The 21,527-nt window shown below is 39.2% G+C and overlaps 1 protein-coding gene across 2 annotated transcripts in view; it reads left to right on the plus strand.

The window, feature by feature from the left end:
* The window catches only part of unc5a.S (unc-5 netrin receptor A S homeolog), a 245,473-nt gene that overhangs the window by 173,220 nt on the left and 50,726 nt on the right, over positions 1-21,527 (plus strand). For both annotated transcript variants that reach the window (XM_041588683.1, XM_018254612.2), the window contains exon 3: positions 8,498-8,641. In XM_041588683.1, the coding sequence (XP_041444617.1) occupies positions 8,498-8,641 (144 nt within the window). The remainder of the gene's footprint in view (positions 1-8,497; positions 8,642-21,527) is intronic.

Here is a 21,527-nt window from a genome sequence, read left to right on the forward strand (position 1 = left end):
TGTGATAAACTTGATAAAATAAGCTTATCGATTTGATCTAAATTCAAATGTCACATTGTCAGGGCATATTTATTGATATTGAATGATATTAACCATTGACACATGGGATCAATCAGCATTAAATCAATTCAGAATGAATTGGTACGAATTAATATGATTTGACTGAATTAATTAATTTAATTAATAAATTGCTAAAATCATTAAGAATTGATCAGAGTCACCAAAAGCCTTTACATTATGGAGCAGTAAAATACATAGAGTAGGATTTACTAAAGGGTGAAGTGCCAAACGCTGGCGACAATTCCCTAGTGTTACCGCCCGCAGGGACATCGGCAATTTACTAACGAGCGTAGGCAACAATTCACTAGCGAAAGAGATAGGCGCTAGCGCTCATTCGCACTCTTTATTAAGGTTCCCTGGACATTTGTGTAATTTACAAATGTAATGTATTTGCTGCAACATATAACATAAAGACGTCCATTCAACTTTAAATTTCCAGCTGTATTGCGCTAGGCAGAAATGAACGCTAGCACATCTTCGCTTCGCATCTTCGCTTTTTGCTCACATTGCCGAAGCAATGCTACCAAAAATTTGCCAGTGTTTGGCACCCACAACAAAACGCCACATTTTAGTGAATTAGCCAATTTTCGCCTGGCGAAGTGTATCGATAGGTGCGAATCGACTTTTCGCCGGTTAGGAAATCTGCCCCATAGTGTTCCTGTTATGATAACCTGCATGAAAAAATGATAAGACAGGGCAGGATGAGGGAGCAGCAGGTAGCAATGGTTCAAGGCTCAAAACCTTTCTAAATGCTCAAAAAAAACGAACAATAAATGAAGTGAGACACAAAGCAGGACCAAAGCAGCAGAGGTGACAAATGGATGTGTTTGTTTGTGTTTCTAGCCAGAGGAGAGGATTAATTTAATACTTTCAAAAATGGATTTACAAATATTTATAAAATAAATAATTTGCCTGGTTTGGTAGGTCCTTGATCCTCCAAGAAATGACCATTAGGGCCTCCGATATAATGATGGTAAATATAAGTTTGCAGCAGGCAGTTATGAAGAAACTCTGACAGAATATATCCTTGGAACGGTTTAATGGAACTGCAATGTACAGTGTTCAAGCAGCGACAGGGTTAATGAGGCAGTGACCACAAACATTTGTCTGGAAAGGAGTAAACGGAGCGTTTCTGCCTTGCTGGAATCTTGAATTAGTACGTTAATGACCTAGCGGCTTGCAGCTTTGCAGCAGAGAAAGGGTTATTAAAGCAGCAGATGTGAATATTTTCATTTGTTCGGCGAGGGAATAAATGAAGCAGTAATTGTAATCGCCTAATAGGAAGTGTTTCGGCAGAGCGACCATCCTGCTCCTTTTACAAGGAACGCATATGACAAATGCATATTGTATTATAGCTTTGGTTTCTAGTGCCAGACATGATTATTCTCCTGCCTTATGACAGAGCTACACTTAACACTTGGGCACCTTCTATATGACTTTTTTTTGCAAGGAGGAACTGGCATTTCTTAAATTACTCTATATACCAAGGTGCTTCATCATTTTCTGAACTGGGCTGTGCCTTTGCCTTTACCAAATGCAATACCACCTACAGTACTACATCTCTCACTCGCTTAATTCTGATCTTGCCCACTCCAACACCTTGTGTCTTATTCCCTTCCCTTTAGATTGTAAGATCTTTTGCTCAGAGCCTTCTTTACTTTTTGTGCCGGTATTGGTTGTGATGTATGTAACTCCATATGCTCTATGTATGTAATTCATGTGACTTAGTTGTATCAACACATTTACTTTAAAGCACTGCGAAATATGTTGGCACTATATAAATACATGTTAATAATAAATAATAATAATACCTTGCAGTGTCCACTCTGCTGTCAAGCCTACACACTAACTATTAACGTCTAGCAGCTCCCTTAAAAACATCCTCAATAACAAGTCAGCCTTTTTACATTACATCATGCTCATTCTACCTTAATTAAACAAACGTTAATAACAATACATTTGTAGCCTTACAGAGCATTTTATTTTAGATGGGGTCGGTGACCGCCCATTTGAAAGTTGGAAAGAATCAGAAGATAAATGCAAATAATTCAAAAACTATAAAAAATAAACAATGCAGGCAAATTGGAAAGTTGCCTAGAATTGGTCCTTCTATAACTTATAAAAGTTAACGTAAAGGTGTGTACTTATCTCCTGCCTCCTAATGAATTGCGTGCAAGTTCACTTACTGACACTAAATAAAACCCTGCAGATCTAAAGTAGTAAGTGCAGTGACGCACAGAAGGGGTCATTTATGTCCAAACTGCCAAAATCCAGCACAATGAGAACTGACTTCTGCTATTACAGGATTGCATTTCACCTTAATAAAGTAATATTCAACTACAGTTAGAATGTATGGATTTGGTGTATCCCTAGTTCCTATACTGTGTTAATAGTAAGTTATCAGTGGCGGTTTAAGGCACTTTAGCAATACATTTTCCCATGTCAAAAGATACAATAAAGCGCTCACATCCCCGAGACAAAGTAACACAGTGACACTTTGCTACTCTCTGACTTAATACTCAGCAAGGCTTACTTTGTCCGCAGGCAAATAAAAGCCCTATTGTGCAGTAAACAGCAGTTAGTGGGAAAAGATGAAGAGGTTTTAGCAAGAATATAAGGACATGAGAGTGAAGCATTGGCTTCTCTTGAGCAGGAGAAAAAAAAATGTATTCAGACTTACAAGAGAGCTCTAAATTTCAAAACCACTTAGTACACCTATTTATCAGTGTCCCTTTTCAGCTGCTCAACATACTATGTAGCTGGATAATGCATGGTTAACAAATGTGTGACAATGGCCACTCAATGTCTGGCTATCACTTAGGCTGCTGGCACACAGACTTTTCTCCATGGAGCTTTTATGTGATTTGGCACCAAACATGATATTCTCATCAGGGAAATATCCTGCGTGTTAAAGACAATTTTAAAAATACTAAAAACTTTCATTGAATAAATTTAGAAAAACTTTAATTAATAACAGTTGGAATTAAATACAGTATCAGTCACTATGCCTTCATTGTTCCTTTACATTTTGTTTTATGCTGCCCAGTGTACGGTTTGCTTTTATCAGTATCTACAGAACTATCCACATATTAGAGCAAAGCAATAGGCAGAGTAGGAAGCTGAGGTCCCACATGAGGCCTTCCTTAATTGCCCAAATGCTCAGTGGTCCATAGGGCAGTCCTGTCTACCTGCTTAGAGTATTATACCACATCAAAGATTTTACTTGGTCCCCGTAGATGCATATTACATCAATGTTTCTTCTATTCCAGTATTTCTCAAATAATGAGGCTAATGCACCTCTGGCAAAGGGCTTGGATGCTGATTACTCTATTTAATATTTACAGATAACGGAAAGATTGATTGTAATTTTTGGTACTGAGGTCTCCAGGGGGTCTGGATGTTGATGTGTGCGAGTCGTGGAAATGGGATTGATATGCTAGTGGCACACCCCTAGGGAAATATTACCTTTGCCCATACAATCAGACAGACGGCAGAGGTGAGTTTTGTATAGGCCCATAGGCAGTAGATATCACATAACCATCCCCAAAGAACAAGCAGTTGTAGACACTGAAGTTATAGTCACAAAACTTTTGGGTGGAGTAACACTTCCCTGAATGGTCCTTGCCCTCTTTAAATAAAGGTTCTACAATAAATTCTGCGCAAGACATTCTTCATATTAAGTATATGAGGTGTGAAAAGCTTGCTGCAATGAGTTCTTAATTGACTTTGCTCTCTTCACACTATTGAAACGTGTATGAGAAGTGTCTCTAGTAGTTAGAATTACAGACATGCCTGTATATACTTTCCAGCTAGCAGATTGTTCATATTATTCTTGCCCTCTGAGCCTGGGAGATAATGATTTCTTTAAGACACTACCATGATTTCAGGTACAGCTAATAATGTACATTATTGCCTATTGCAACTGCCTATTTTAGGGATGTTATTAAAGCATCTGGTTAGATTGTATAACACAAATTGTGTATATTTAGCAGGACTGCCTATTTATGACCTTGCATGCATTATGTTACTTCCTACTCATATATATAAATAAAAATGGGTAGAAAATTAGCATTAAATGCACACAACAATCCCTACCCTCATACTTTATATTTTTACCTACAGGAAGGTGAATACAACATCAATGCTAGTTATAAAAAGAATGTGTCGCATTTAATGCAGGATGCCTATTAACCTGCGAGGCTACATATTTTTCCCAGCTATGATATTTAATTTTCTCATGGTTGATCAAAGTCTCATTGTCTGTCCTCATTTTCTGTCCCGATAAGGCTACTTGAATTTAATAGTAAGGATCACCAGCCAATCACAAAGAATAAGGCTCATTTAAGAATGCAGTACATTGTTAGCTAAGTGCTCTTCTTTTGTATTTTTTTCTCCACGACGCAGTGTTTTTAATTCCAGTATCATTGCAGACTCATACTAAGTTGTGTTTGGCACAATTGTTCATGATGTGACAAAATGCTTTGGACAACATTTGCAGAGGGGGACAGGTCTCAACTATTGACTCAACCTGCCAGAGGATTCTGGAATGACTACCATATCCAGGGTGGCAATAATTTCAGCATCCCCTTGTGTGAATACTCGCACTCAATTCATCAGAGGAAGCTAGTTGGGCATGCAAGTACATGGAAATGCAAGGGCATGTTTGGGAACAAGTACCTTTGACAAGGGGATTCCTCAATTGACTCTTTACTTTCACCCATCCCACTGAACCCCATTGTTACACACCTTAATCAAACACCGGGGGGGCAAATTCACTAATTTCCGAGCAATGGCTTCGCTCACATCGCAACACTTCGCCAGGTGTAGATTCGCCAGGACAACGCTAATTCATTGAAATCCGAATGCTGGCAAAGTTGCCCTAGCATTACTGCGCTAAGCGAAGTGTAGTTGTGCTAGCGTTGCCTAATTTGCATACTGCGGAAAGTTAAAGTTCAATGGACGTATATGTTGCAGCAAATACATTACACTACACAAGCCCAGGGAACCTTAATAAAATAAAGTTGTTATATTGACCTACACATGAGCCCAGTGTATAGTTTATGTGCCATATGTTAGGAAATTTAGGGGGAAAGCGGGCTACCCCAAAAATATTTTACGCTCTTTTTCAGCCTATTACCCTGAAAAAGGAAAAGACGGTAGCATTTTTTGGGACTTAGAAAATTTTTCAACTATTTCTTGAGGAACTCCTATCTACTCTATTGCACTTCGCCTGGTCAGAGGTGGCGAAGGCAAGTCTGGCGCAAGAGGTAACGTTCAGTAAAATCCACATCTTAGTGAATTTGCGCAGTTACGTCCATTCGCCAGAGCACAAATTCGCCGCTAGAGTCTATCTCCTTCACTAGCTAGTGTTAGTCACTTCGCCCTTAGGAGACAGAAATGGGGTAAAATGGCCACAGCATTTATTCCAATTTTATCAAATCAATAGGACCTTGCCAGCCTCAACCAAGGCAATATTTTAGAGCCAGAATTCTATAAGGAATCGTAACTATGCTCTGCCACTCCTCACTTGAGATCAGCACTATGTCATTATATCTGCTTCTACCTACAGAGAGGATGGCCCTAAATCTGCTACGAGCAGGAGCTGCATCTCCCACCATGAGAGAAGTTCAGCAGCCCTGCTGCCGCTCCTGAATCTGCAGTGTGTCGATGATAGGAAATCCAAGCAGGCTGTCACCAGCACAAGCAGTAGTAGCGTCTGTATCAATCAACCCACTGTGCAGGCACAGGAGAGAACCTCCTTTCTCCCTCTTCTAAATTTACCTGTGGCAAGGTCCTACCGTTGCTGTGACAAATAAAAACTTAAATACAATATCATATATCCACTGTTTTGATCCAAAGGAAGGCAAAAAACCCAACTTGAAGCCAGTGACAATTATGCCTCAAGAGGGAAAAAATAATAATTTCTGACCCCAATGACAATCAGAAACATTCCCTGGATCAAGCATTTGACATGCATTTAACATGAATAATACCATGCAAACACTCTCATGTTTATACTGTATAACAGTACCAAAATCACAATATAACAGTGCATGCAGGAAAACATCCACATCTGGTTATTAATAGATAATATGAGAACATAAAGAAGAAAAACTATTGACATTTTACAAAATATGCAGAAAAGGGGAGGAGGGTATGGGGGATGTTTCTACCTGCTCAGAAGATAAGAAGTGAACAGCTTCTTCCCCTGACATCACATCCCTCTATTTCTCCACCCCCAGTGCAGGTTTCCCCTGCCTTAACTCATTCCTTCTCACCCAATCACAGCTACATCTGATTCTGCCAATCTTTAAACATAAACCAGTGTAATCTGGCTGCTGGTTATTTGGATCCCTTGTCATGCAGCCCCTGCATTTATAGCTCCCGGGCTTTCCTTTATGAATAGTGATGGGTGAATAAATTTGCCAGGCATGGATTTGCAGTGAATTTCCACCTTTTGCAGCCCGCAAATAAATTTGCGAAAATTCGCAGCGACAAAGAGAAAAAAATGGCACGCGTTAATTTTCGTCGGCATAATAATTCTTGCGCATCAAAATTATATGGACGCCCATTGGCTTTAATGCATTTGGAGAAATTAGTCGCGCATATAAAAATTGTCAATCGCTTGAAAATTGTCATGTGTCAAAATTATTTTGCCACCCATTGACTACACTATGTTTGTGAAATTTCCGCAGTTTGGTGAATTTTTAGCAAAGCGAAATGGGACAGATTCGCCCATCACTATTTATGAATGCTATTGATACACACACACACCATTTTAGTATAATACACTTGTGGTTGTAACTGAGTCTCTAAATGTTCATGGTCAATATGACCAAATTAAAATTTGCGTCTAAATGTGGGATGTGAAAACTGGATATTGCTAGTAAACAAGCCAAACAGTCCCCAGAAGACTAAGTGAGATAGTTTGCCCCTAGAAGCATTGTGTAGGTACTTCAGCTTGTCATCTGACCTAATGTACAATGCCTTCCATATATGCCCATATGTAACAGCCGGCACCCAATACCAGAACAAATGCCAAGCACCCTGGTCTCGGCTCAGCTTCACCAGTAGTGTGACCACCGTTGGGCTTCGGGAGGAGCCCTCAGCTTACTTGGGTGCCACCTGGACTTTACGAGGAGTGCAAGGCGAGATGTTCTGGCTGGCGAAGGGGCACGGCCGTTAGCAAAGTCTTTTGGGCCGAAGGTCACGGTACAAAAGGATTAGGCAGAAGGATGGTCAGATAGGCTGGGTCGAGGCAGGCGGATATCAGAATCGTCAGGCAGGCAAGGGTCAAACCGGGTTGTCAATCAAGTGGTTAAGCAGGAGAGTTGTCGTAGGCAGGCTAAGGTCAGGATACAGAGTTCAGAGTAGTCAGGATACAGGCAGGGTCAAACACAGGTTATCAGACAGACAAGATTCAGATCAGATTCACTAGGCTCAGGAAACCACAAGAAACAAGTTCTATCACGGGGAAGGAACAGTACACTGAATGGGCCTTAAATAGTATTCAAAACACGCCAGCGCGCCTGCGCCTTTAAGAGGCGCGCAGGCGCGCGCGCCCTAATAACAAAGATGGCGCCTAGGAGACACGCGGCGGGCGTCCCCGTCGGTGCAGCAGCGGCCGACCCCGCCGTGCAGGTAATTTTATTACACCATAGATAGTTAAAGGAGCCAGTTGGATTTATTGCATCCCACATGCCCAAGTCACTAACCGATTTTTTCACCTTAGGAAAAAATCAAGGTTGTGATTATTCTGCATACAGTTTAATTTTTTTTAAGCTGCGCTCTGCTCGCTCCTTGATTTCTAGAGATGAGAAATCAATTTTGTTTTGTGATAATACCGCCCTGCATAGTTTTGAGTGCCAGTGAACATAGCACCTAATCATCTGTCAGAAAAACTCAATTCCATTACCGACCTAAAAGCTAAAAATAAAATTATAATCATCTAACCTGTAATTGGCAGCTATATTTTTTTTAGCCTCCACTTAAATCTCCCTAGATTTGTACACACATACGTACTTATGGCGCCTGATTTCTAAAATGAGCCAAGAGAGATCAATGTTCTAGCACAATAAAAGGCCATTCAGCCATGCTCCTATGAAGCAGAAGTGTCTTTTAAATTACCTCCTTTTTTTAAATAAAAACAATTTAGGTGTGCTCGAAAACGGTTTGGGGCAGGTACATTTATTCAAATATACATTTCAATTATAACATCCAGGCAGTGACAAAAGGCAAAATAATATTTTAAGGTGTGCTGATTTTCTAATCAAAATAGTGTGCAAAGCTGTAGAAGGCAGCGTATTTCATCCCGATGGATAACCCTCAAAGTATCATTAACATGAATAATATTCTGTTGCTGCTGGAGGTCACTGAAGGTTATTCTACTAATTCTCTATCTCTGTGTGATGCTCGCTCTCTCTTTCTCTCTTTGAAGGGCTGCCTGTCATGGAAGTGAGGATTGATATATCCCGTCAGCAGGTGGAGAAGATCTTTGGCATGGATGAATATTGGTGCCATTGTGTGGCCTGGAGCTCTTCTGGTACCTTGAAAAGTCAGAAAGCCTTTGTCCGCATTTCATGTATGTATCTACTGAGCTCTGAATCCTAATGCCCACAGTTGTCTTTCATTTATCTGCATTTTACTGAACATCTTTGGTATTGGCCTGGGTATTATTCAGAGCAGGGTCAGAAAAAAGCAGTCAATTGGGAAAAACTGGACTGAATTTGGAGAAAAGTATTTTCTCCTCAAATCGAATCTCATCCATAACTTTTCACGTGATAAATCACTTTTTCTCAATTAATTGAATGTGCCCCTTAATATCCTACGCATTTTGGATAATATATCCTATACCTGTATATACAGTATTTATAATGGATGTGCAAAACCCTAATTTTTGTATTTGGCTGAGTACCATCTGTCCAAATGTATCATGCTATCAAGGCTTTTAAGAATCAATACAAAAATATTTATTTAGAGATTAACAGTTTTCAGTCTAGGTATGGGATACATTATCAGGAAACCCATTATCCAGAAATATCCAAATCTTGAGAAGGCCATCTCCCATAGACTTCATTATAATCAAATAATTCAATATTTTTAGCATTATTTCATACTTCTCTGTAATAATAGAACAGTACCTAACAAAACAATCCTATTGGTTTATTTAAAGTTTACATTATGCACCTATAGTAATGATGAGCAAATTTTTTCGCCAGGCATGGATATGCAGCGGAATTCCCATTTTGCCATCTGCAAATCTTTTTGAGGAACTGCAGCAAAAATTCACCACGTCAAAAATTTGCCACAACAAAAAAAGCGCCCAGACAAAAAAAGTCACCCCAAGAAGAAAGACCATTCGAACATAAAAGTCGCTGGGACAAAAAGAAAGACAAAAGAAAAAACGCCCATTGACTTTAAGCATTTGGAGAGAGTAAAAAAATTTGCAAATTTTCCGCTGTTTTGAGAATTTTTCAGCAGTTTCGCAAAAGGGAAAGATTAGTGATGAGCGAATTTGGAGCATTTCACTCCGCCGAAAAATTTGCGAATTTCGCTAAAAATTCATGAAACGGCGCCGGCATCTCGTTTTTGACGCTGGCGTCCATTTTTTCGTGGCGGTTTCGCAAATTTATTTGATGGCGTGAATTGCGGGAATTCGCAGCGAATTCGCGCCTGGCAAATAAATCTGCCCATCACTATTAGTGATAAGTCAAATCAACTGGACTTGTATTTTCTTCTCTTATACAGAAACCCCCCAGTCCTGGCTATTCTGGATAACACATTGCATTCCTGTATTCTTCTTTTACATAGTCACACATATTACCAAGGCAAATGTTCCTTTCTTTTGAGAGTATACTCCTAAATTTTATGTGCTGAACTTCCTGAGATTCAGCAGGCCTATAACAATAATAATCCCTGCCTTCAAAGTTGTAGTTCCAATCACTTGGTCATCTCCTGCACATGCAGCATATGCTCTGGGTTGCTTTAAAGATAAGCTTAGGGGAGGTTGGAATTCATAAAAAACTGTTATGATATGATATCTCTCATAGTAGATGATGCTACAGGGATAGTTGATTCAGGCCCAGAGCCCAGCCCAGAGTTTGTAATGTGAATCAGCAGGAAAAAAATGATAAGATATTGGGGGTTTCTTGGTGAAGAACAAAGAAGCCAGTTGAGAGTTTAGTGAGAATTAAGTTTCTCTACCCTTTAACAACACATTTGTATAGCAAAAACTGACATTTCCTTTTAAAAAAAAACTCTTAGTTGTTCAAACAGAAGAAATCCTACTTGTGCTAGTGTATTATAAATTATCAAGATGAAGATGTGAAATGCCTCAGCTACTAACGCATGGCATACAGGAGGCAGAAGGAAGGCTCACCTGACAGCATAACATCAAGTTCAGGGCTTGGGATGCCTGAAGGAAATGTAGCTATATACAAGACGTTGTCACAAAACAAGCATACAGTTTATAATATATGTGTACATTTGGAATGCAAGACAACGGTGATTTTCATTTGTGTGTGTGTGAGGGGGTAATTCTTAATCCTCTATTTGGATTCTTTCATTGTGCAATGAACATATGTAGGGCTTTCCACAGCTCTCTCTAGTGGCACTTCTACCACCAGTGAGACCGCATGGGAAGGATAAGCACATAAGCTGCACAGCTGGCAATGAATTACTCTGCAGGACGGAAGCCAATCAAGCCATGACAGGCAGAGTTAGAATTTTATGGGCCATTTGGGAGGCAGGCAACAAGGCCACACATTAACCAGTCTGCACTGGAAATGCTCCATTAGGTTCACAAAGGAGCTGTGCAGCGAGGAGCAGAGAGTCATTGCGGGAGGCCATAAAAGAGGCAGCCTTATATTACTAAATACATCTTTGCACAGTTATTCTATAGATTAGGGACGGTAGAATTATATAAATTCAAAATGGAAGGATTCCCAGCAATTCAAAAAGTGCCCTTATCAAAGCAGATAAATGCCTCAATGTCGAACTTCTTCTGTTCAATGGGATGTTAGAGCTCAGCAGCAGTGTTAAACCCTAAAACTCCACTATACGATATTTCCTAAAAAAACAAGTGCCATTGCATAAACTCTTAAATAAAGATGTTTTCTTACAAAAGACTTTGAATCTGACAGAATAGATTTTTTATGGTACCATTATTACATCTTGGTAAAGAAAAAAGATAATCCTTTGCCAATCAGTACTTTAGTATATTGCGGGTATTGGTGCCTCGGTCACGTAACCACATGCACAAAAGCGCACTTGCATTCACGTGCACAATGCTTTATAGGATTTACAGCACTATTAATGGAAACATCTGAAAACACAAGTGACCTCACTTAAACTTGGTGCATAAAATCTGCGAGAGTTAAAAGCTAATATCATGACTTCGCGAAAGCACCTTAGGAATGTGGGTTTTATTCCAGTTATTCTGATAATGTACTATGCCCTTGACTATGGACATCTTTTAAATACAGAAATGCTCAAAATTACTTTCAAAAAGCTTTTCCAACAAAGTTATGGCACAGAATTGAATGGAAACCTGTAAGTTAATAAATATTCCCCACGCACATTTTTTGTACAGATATCCTATTGTAACTCTGTGCTAAAGTCTTGGATTTATATGATGACTTACCTGCCTGGAGTGTATTCCAGCTGAACATACTGTATCTCTTAGATAAATAATTCACCCACACTAAGACATACAAGTCCACCATTAAAATATCATGTTTGGCCATGTTATTTTTCAGAGTTATAGCACATACTTTTGAAGGCATAACGAAATAATGGTTACAATCCAGGCACGCAATCAAGGATGCCATTCGGGTGCGATAAAAACAAATGTTTGGCTTGAAGATTTTCACGGCACAAAAAACAAACATCTGTTAAAGGAGAACTAAACTCTAAAAATTAATATGGCTAGAAATGCCATATCTATATACGGAATTTAGTGAACCAGCCTAAAGGTGTAGTATCTCTATAATCCAGGCCTTCAGAGTTGTAATAGAAGCTCGTGGGTTGGGTTGCGGGTTCATCTATATTTCTTATATTATGTTAAATTGTCTATATTTTACTCCTTTTAAAATTTTACAAAACGTTTTTCTATCTCCGCCCACTTCTGATGATGTCACTTCCGGTTTGCAGCAACAGCACTTCTTGTTTAATACTGGTAAGCGCGTGGTGCATCAGGTTGTAGATAAGGTAGTTGCTGGCCGGGTCAGGTAGTGTATCCAAGCGGGTAAACTTGCGGATTGAGGTTCGGGTCACAGGCTGTGGGTTTGGGTTGGGTCCAGGTCTCAAAAATTGGTTCTGCACAGAACTCCCTAAGCTACAGCTTTGGGGTGCTGCATCCACCCATTGAGTGGTATGTTTTTTCAGAAGTTGAAGTTGAGTACACTTGGGGGCATATTGATTAAACTTCAATTTTTTTCTGGTCAAGTTTTTGAAACATTTTTTAGAAAAACTTCAATTTTTAGAGGGAAAAACTCAATATTTTTTATTTATTATGCTCCAAAGCTGCCAAAAATTTCACGGAAAGTACATGTTGAACTCATGTAAAAGTCAACAACTTGGAAATGTTTTTTACCTTCATGGTCGAAAGTTGAGGGATTTTAACACTGGTTTTCAGGGTATCAACTTGAAAAAGTCATACAATTCAAGAGTAAACTCAAATAAGTCGCACAATTCGAATTGACACACAATTTTGTGCCAATGTTTTTCCCAATGCCTTTTTCCTTTTTTTTTTTTTTGCTAAATTAGGTAAATTTGTGGATGGGAGTTAGGCTGACTGTTTAAATAACAAAAATGGAAACAATTCAAGTCTTAGTAAAAAAAAAACCCAAAGAGAAAGGAATATTGCTAGAGGCCTTCTTTTAAGCCTTGTATTAATGATTGTCCTGATTCTGGCAATGGCCCAAATTATGAAAAAGAAGAAAAACCGGCTCTAATCTTCTCTGGACAAATATGGACACATACATTAAAGCAAAACTAATTTTAGATTACTTTTAAATTTCACAGGTTAAATCCCTTGTAAATGAAAATAGTATGTTATTAAGTGAGACGCTTGGCAATTCTTACCAAGCGGAAAGGTTTGACCTGGGTGTCCAGACCCCAGGCCCTTCACTTGAATTGGTTAATGAACGGAAAACAGCCGAAGGGCTATAACTCACCGGATTAGCCAAATGGTCCGGGTGCCGTGCCCCGAACCCGTAGCTTAGGCAAATTCAATCTTCAAAATAAAACAGCACGCACTCCTGCGACCATAGCCATGAGGATAAAAATTGTAACTTTATTCCATGTAGTTAAAAAGTAAGCGTCCTGGCCCAAATTACATCAGAACAGCAAAAGGCTAGCCTTAAAACCATTATATTGTTAGAGGATTTTCCTACTAGATTGACAGGAGGGCTTTGTGATTTAATAAAGATGATTCAGTTATCATGCCTCTCTAGGAGATTAAATAATATAGCTATAGTAAATAAAGATGCCCATTTTTCTAAGGACTATGATTTACCAAAAGACTATTTATTTGACTCTTGCCCCTATATGTAATAAAAGGCACAAAGTTTGCCCAGGAGCAGTAACCAATAGTGACCAATAAGATTCCTACTAATGCTACCTGCTTATTGCTTGCTATGGGTGAAGCATACTTTGCTCCTGATATTACATAACCCCCTTAATCTAGAGATATGTGCCCTCCCATATGTTGAAGGCAGGATGTTGCTGAGCTATATCCTTTAAGTATAGTAAGACTCTGGCTCTGTAAAAGCTTTATTAACTGAATCCACATAGGAGTCTTGAAAGAATTATGTAAAAGGACAAGATACAATGGTATATACTCACAAATACAGCTTTAAGCATTCAGCACTTTGCCACTCAGGGTCAGTCGATGAATAGTGGATTATTTAATCTCCGAAGTATCTGTCAACTCTATCTTTCAGGATTCCTCTCAAGGGGAACCTAGGCAAACTCCTCTAATCCTTAGGTCTGTACACTTGGTCCCTACTCTGGGTAGTGGTGCACCCAGGATTCTAATTCTTACTAATAGTGATGAGCTAATCTGTCCCATTTAGTTTGACGAAAAATTTGCAAAACTGTCAAAAATTTGCAAACCGGTAAAAAAACCGCAAAATGGTCTTGTCACGCGACAAAATTTTTTGTCGCATTAAAATTTTGTTGTGTAACTATTTTTGTAGCAAACTACATAAGAGTCCATGGGCATTTTTTTCTTGCCACCTTGTTCCTGCTTTGGGGCTACCAACTATAATTGGTAGGGCAAAATGACATACCATTTTTCACTGCCTCACCCCCCTACATTGTTACAGAGCCTCCTATCCACTAGACTCCCATGTTGCCAATTTCTTGAAAACATCTCTGTGATTTTTTTACATTGCATCTGATCGACTGGTAATTGAATCATCTACTACACAATGTTGCTGTTTAAGCAGAAAGTACCATCTATAGATTATATATTACCACTAGCTTACTTAAGGTGGCCATAGACATCGCCAAACGAGCGGATCTCTCCCCAATTTGCCCACATTGAGGTGGGCAATATGGGGCTGATCCGATTGTGGGCCCTAGGGCCCAACGATCGGATCATAAGGCATCCGATACATGCGGTCGGATTGCGGGACTGCATAGACACATAGATGTGGCCACAATCCAAAGGGATTTTCTAATTTTCGGCTAGATATTGATCGGGGAAGCCTGTTTCCCCCTGACTACTTAGGGGAGAATTTTTTGCAGGAATGGACCCAGAGTATGTGCTCCAGTTTATATACTTTACTTATTTACTTTACTGGTCAGTCTCTGAACTGCCAGAGGCATGCTTTAACCTAAGAACAGGAACTTAGGCCCTCCTATAACTATTGACCCCCTTAGCTGTCTAAGATCTGGGAGACTGTCTGAGAAAAGGGGTGGCTATTTTACCAGTCCCTTAAACACACATAATGAAAACTGCTTACAATTTGCAAAGAAAATCTTACATTTTAATTTCATAGTATATTGGGTTTAAAGGCACATTGACTCTTCTGGTTTAATTTTTCTTGTAGGGAAAAATTAAACCAGAGGCAGGAATATCTGGTCAGCAGCTGGTTGAGACTTGTAGGGTTGAAGTTCAACAGAAGCTGCAGGGATGCATGACCTACATTTCTATCATAAGATATCTGCATATGAGATGCTAATTTAAGGTACATTTCAGGTTTAAGAACTAACTGACAGCTGTGCTGGAGACAAATCTTATCATAAACATCTACTTTCCCTGTGTCATGCTGAGTCCCGCCAGATCTGGGGAGCAGTAGAAATGACACAGCAGGAGCTCATTCTTTGTAAAGCCACCTGAGGTCTTCCTTAGGACACCAACCACAAGCGCCTTGACAGGGATTTATGTAGCCATCCAATTAAAAATGTTTAAGTGCATATTATCATACTATTATAACATCAATTATCTAAACACTTAAAAGCAAATTAACGTGCACTAATGGTATTAACTGCTAGAAAAAATACATTAGGGCATTGTTATGGACTGCAGTAATATGAAATCAAATTAGGGGATGACTAGCGGGATAGGACAGTTACTCCAATAACCCACTTTATCTTTTGCGTAGTCATTGGCAGCATAAGAAAGGCTATAACCTTAGCCCGACCTTATCCTCATGAAGTAAAAGCATTTCAGGTAAATGATATAAAGCCCAAGCATTCATTTATGTTATAAAGTATAGTAAGAATTGCTATTTTTATCTTTAAAATAGTGACGCTAATTATACACAGTGCATGGTATGCCATATTAATCTGGCAAATTAGAATTTACAGTCTAACTATAGCTCTGGGCATTGGTTTATAAAAGGGACACTGATATCAGAATAAAAAGGGTTGACATTACTGACAGTAATAACTAATGTTCTATAAAAGGCAAGTTTTGGAAAGAAAATAATTTCTTAACATGTTAGGTAATAGGTCATTTATCCAGAAAGCTCCAAAAAAAAGGCCATGCAATTTCCCATTAGTCAATTTTAAATGATTTCCTTTTATCTGATCATAAACTTTAGTGATGAACCTGTCCAAATTCACAAAACAGCAAAAGCTCACTAAATGGTGAAAAATTCACTAAACTGTTTTGTTGCGCAACATCATTTTTTGTCTCCGAAAACATTTTATGGGGCAAATTCACTAAGATTCGTAGTTGCACCAGGCGTAACTTCGCCGCACTTTGCCGCACTTCGCCACACTTCGCCAGATGTAGTTTCGCCAGCGCTCTACAAATTCACTAAAATCCGAAGTTGCACTCAGGGGTAGCGTAAGGGTGCGAAGTAACACTGGCGAATTTACGCCAGCGTTCGTTAGTGAATTTGCGAAGTAACGAAAATGACCAAAGCTATCGAATTGACGTTAGCGTTAGGCGCTTCGGCGCTTAGTGAATTTGCCCCATCATCTTTGTAGCAAACTACATAAGAGTGTATCGGGGGAATGTAATAGAAGTCGATAATGGATAAACTATTTGCAATGCGAAAAGTTATGCCTTTGTGCAAACAAATTTTGCTTTGCACAAATTTAATATAGCTTTTGTGAACCCGGAAACTGTTTAGCAACCACTTCTGACAGTGAAAGACTGTTTGCAATTTTATAGTTTGCACCAATGCCCAGTAAATGTAATAAAAACTCTTACTGAAAAAGTCGTTATGTTTGCTCCAAAAGATTACGACACTTTCAAGCACTTCTTAAGAGTGCGCAATTAAAATTCGCAATGTGCAATTAAAATTTGCAATTCAATAACAGTTTAAGGAACAATATTACATTGCGAGATGCATGGATTTGTATTCTTTTTGGTAGGAATTGGTTTTCTCTTTGCGACTTTAATTACATTCCCCCGTGTGGGCGTTTCTGCTTTGGGGCTATCAACTAAAATTGGAAGGGCAAAATCACATGCATTTTTCACTGCTACAAGCCTATATATATTGTTAGAGGACCCGCTATCCACTAGACTCCCATATTGCCAATTTCTTAAAAACATGTCTGTGATTTTTTTACATTACGTCTGATCGACTGGTAATGGCATCAACTACTACGCAATGTTGCTATTTTTGCATAAAGTACCATCTATAGAGTATAAATAACTACTAGCTTAGTAAGACAGGCATCTTACAGGCATTATCTGACATATGCGCTTGTCACTTTTTTTTGCCGTGCAAAACAAATTGAGCTGCAAGGTGAATTTTTGACACTGTTTAATAAATGTTTTCACTGTCAGCGAAACTCGGACATTTGCAGCGAATCTGTTAATGGCAAAAATTTTCGTTCATCACTGGTAAACGTGCATAAACATATGTTATTATTATTATTATTATTGACATGTATTTATATAGTGCCAACATATTGCCTAGCGCTGTAAAGTAAATGTGGTTATACAACTAAATCACATGAATTATGTGACAGCGACTGGAGGGGAAGGCCAATTAAAAGAGAGTTACAGTAGTCTAGACGTGATATGACGAGAGAGTGAATAAGAATTTTGGCAGCATCTTGGGTGATAAATGATCGTATTTTGGATATGTTGCTTAAGTGGACGACATTATTTAATAAGTGACTGGATATGAGGAGTGAATGACAGGGCAGAATCTAGGATAACCCCAAGGCACCGGGCCTGGGGAGAGGGGGTGATAGTGGAATTGTTAGCTATGATGGATACTTCCGGGATGTTACTGGTGTTGGTTGGAGGAAAGAGAACCATTTCAGTTTTAGAGAGGTTTAATTTAAAGTAGCGTTGCGACATCCAGGTAGAGATAGCGGACAGGCAGGAGGAGACGCGTTAGTTAGGAGTTCTGGGTTGAGATCAGGAGATGAGAGATAGATCTGAGTATCGTCAGCATAGAGCTGGAAGTGGAAACCATACGAGTTGATTTATTTGCCTAGGGAGGAAGTATAGAGGGAGAATAGTAAAGGTCCCAGGACAGAGACTTGAGGAACCCCAACAGAAAGATGTTTGTGACATTCTTATTATTTTCCTAATGCTTAAGGGTAATAGTAGACAGGACATTTTATTGCAGGCAACAAAGCTACACAATGCATTTCTTTTACTTTCGGGAATTTACATTAATCGAGGTAGCAATGTAACTTTGGATATTTTGTTGCCCATGCTGGAGGAGATTAAAGGGGTGGTTTAACTTAACTTTTAGTATGGCCTTCATTTTTTAATTTTTATATATTTTGAATTATTTGTCTTGTTCTTCTGACTCTCTCTAGCATTCAAATGGGGGTCACTGACCCCATCTACAAACAAATGCTCTGTAAGGCTACAAATGTATTGTCATTGCTACATTTATCACTCATCTTTCTATTCAGCACCTCTCCTATTCATATTCAGTCTTTTATTCAAATCAATGCATAATTGCTAGTGTGTAATTCGGACCCTAGTAACCAGATTGCTGAAATTGCAAACTGGAGAGCTGCTGAATAAAAAAAGATAAATAAATTAAAAAAAACACAGATAATACAAAATGAAAACCACTTGCAAATGATTTCAGAATATTAATCTCTAAATCATACTAAAAGTAAAACTATACCCTGAAAATGAATACTTAAGCAGCAGAGAGTTTACATTATATCATGTGGCATATAAAAATCTTACCAAACCAAAATTGCCCTTTAACATCTCTTGCCTTGAACGCTCATTAAGTGATGGTCTCGGTGCTGCCTCAGAGATCACCTGACCAGAAATACTACAGCACTTTCCTAATAAATCAGCCCACATGGAATCAGTTTCAATCAAAAACCAGTGATTTTCCAAATGAGTCAATACTGAGGACCTGCTACTCTATGTCAAGACAAAAAGTGTTCAATAAATACTGTGCATGTAACAATCACTGTCCATATATAAAGAGATGAATTTACTCCTCATTGTGGCATGAGGTGCCTCTGAGAACTTAGAAGAAACCCGGCCTCACTCTGCATGTGTTTTCCAGTTACAGATGTCAATGGCCAGGTCAATGAAAGAGTGGTCAGGTGGCAACCCTTATTAGATATACTTTGCCCAGATACACTAGCACATTCTCCAGCTACTGTTCCCTTTTTACTGAAAACATGTTATTGTAGGAAACCAAAATAGTGTTTACAAATCTGTATGAAACTGTGCGGAGTAAACGTCCAATTAATTTGTGCTGCCGGTGATTTATAACACGCTTGTTAACAATCTCATGCTACCGGATTTCTCAGTTGCACAAACACTGAGGCGGCTGCAAATATGACAACTGATTTATCAAACAAAGATTTCCAGAAAACAATGTGTTCCTTTCCAGTGAAGGCTGTAACAAACGCTGCTAGTGATGGAGAACAGCAGACTGAAATCTCCCACAACTAGTCATTCAACAGCGAGCAAATCATTGGCAAATATCGAGGGAGTGCGATTAGGGAGCACTGAGAGGTGTGCATAAATGCAGCTGCAGGGAGAACGGAGGAGAACTAGATAAAACATCTGAGAACAGACATTGCCATGGGGCTGAAACTATAGGGAATGCAGATGCTAAAACCAATGCCAGTCAATGTACCTAAGGGGTTATCATGGGCACACGGTATTAGATTTTTCACTATATAAGAAGAGGAGAAAATGAAGTGCCAATGAGGCAAAAAAAAAACAATAATAGGAGATAAGTGCAAATGGCAAGGGGCTTTTGGTTTGCTAGCACAAATCTTGAGACTGTGGGCCCTTTTGTCAGGTATTACACCCCAACCACTCCTCTGCTCATACTCCCAATTGCTTTCCAGTTTTGGGCCTTTTCGGTTAGATGGGTTAGCTGTAATCTAGGAAAAAATTCAGGAGCAGGAGACTGGGATATTACTCTGGTTAACTGAGCAAATCAAGGCAAAAACGGTATGAACATGTCTTTACGAGAGGTTACTGTTACACCATGACAACATATTTTTAAGAAACCCTTCTAAACTTCCAGAAGCAGGAGTACTTCTTTGCACTTTGACTGTTGAGCCACACAACAGTCTCCTGCATTTAGACAGTGGAAGGGACACCATGGCCCTCCACTTAAAGTTGGGGGTAAATGGAAAATTGCTGTTAAGATTATCAGGTGTGGCTCTAGTTGCCCTTTTTTTTGTTGCTACCTTAGGTAAAGTTCTCTGCTTGCTGATGGAAGAATCACCCCTGCTAGTAAGATAAAATATACTGCACTCCCGCTTTTGCAGAACTGCAACCTCCAGTACTCGATAGTAACATTCTGGAACTATGTTCTCTTGTGTACAGTAGTGTATTAACTACACGTGGCTCACGTATGGATTTGGATTCTTATGTTAATAAACGACTTAGCAATAATGTTCCTTTTATTCGTTAATACGAATATAGACATGGTATAGTGGAAAGAATCCCCATGCCCAATAGAGCAGCATTGATCCAACGCCACATTTAATACGCCTCCCAACATTCCCAAATATGGGCAAAATTGGTTTGTGTTATTAGTGACATTCTACACTATGCTATTCAGGTCACTAACTGCACTCACAGGTGGTATTGGGCAGTTCTTGTGCCAAGTGTGACATTAGTCTTTACCCAAATGTTGCTGGGCCACAACTCCTAGGGGCCGATTCACTAACTTCGAGTAAAGGATTCGAAGGTAAAAAACTTCGAATTTCGAAGGTTTTTTTGGGCTACTTCGACCATCGAATGGGCTACTTCGACCTTCGACTACGACTTCGAATCGAACTATTCGAAGTAAAAATCGTTCGACTATTCGACTATTCGATAGTCGAAGTACTGTCTCTTTAAAAAAAACTTCGACCCCCTAGTTCGCCATCTAAAAGCTACCGAAGTCAATGTTAGCCTATGGGGAAGGTCCCCATAGGCTTGGCTAACTTTTTTTGATCGAAGGATATTCCTTTCGATCGTTGGATTAAAATCCTTTGAATCGTTCGATTCGAAGGATTTTATCGTTCGATCGAAGGAATTATCCTTCGATCGTTCGATCAAACTATCTGCGCTAAATCCTTCGACTTTGATATTCGAAGTCGAAGGATTTTAATTCCTAGTCGAATATCGAGGGTTAATTAACCCTCGATATTCGACCCTTAGTGAATCGCCCCTTAGTGTATTTCAGGATATCATCAAAGGCAAAACAGTCATATATCCAAAACATCAGGGCTTAATGCAGTCTTATTTACTCCGGCTCTGGCTTGTCCTACCTGCCCTGCTTGATTGAATATTAAAAAAGCTATTTCTCATACAAAAATCAAAATGGACCTGTCGTTTAGGCCCATGAGTAATAAAAAACAAGTACTTATGTGCGGGCCAGCAAAGCAGAGCTACTGTATAATTTCACTTTTCAGGTATAGATTTAGCGTGCTATGAATGCCCACAATGGCATTTAAATTTCAATCTAAATTCCAGACAGATTAGTCATGATGTCTTGGAAGTCTATAATTTAAATGGGCTGATCGCATTGTGTAGCTGATATGTGACTATAATAAAG

The sequence above is a fragment of the Xenopus laevis genome, chromosome 3S (assembly GCF_017654675.1).
Source record: "Xenopus laevis strain J_2021 chromosome 3S, Xenopus_laevis_v10.1, whole genome shotgun sequence".
Taxonomy (NCBI): Eukaryota; Metazoa; Chordata; class Amphibia; order Anura; family Pipidae; genus Xenopus; species Xenopus laevis.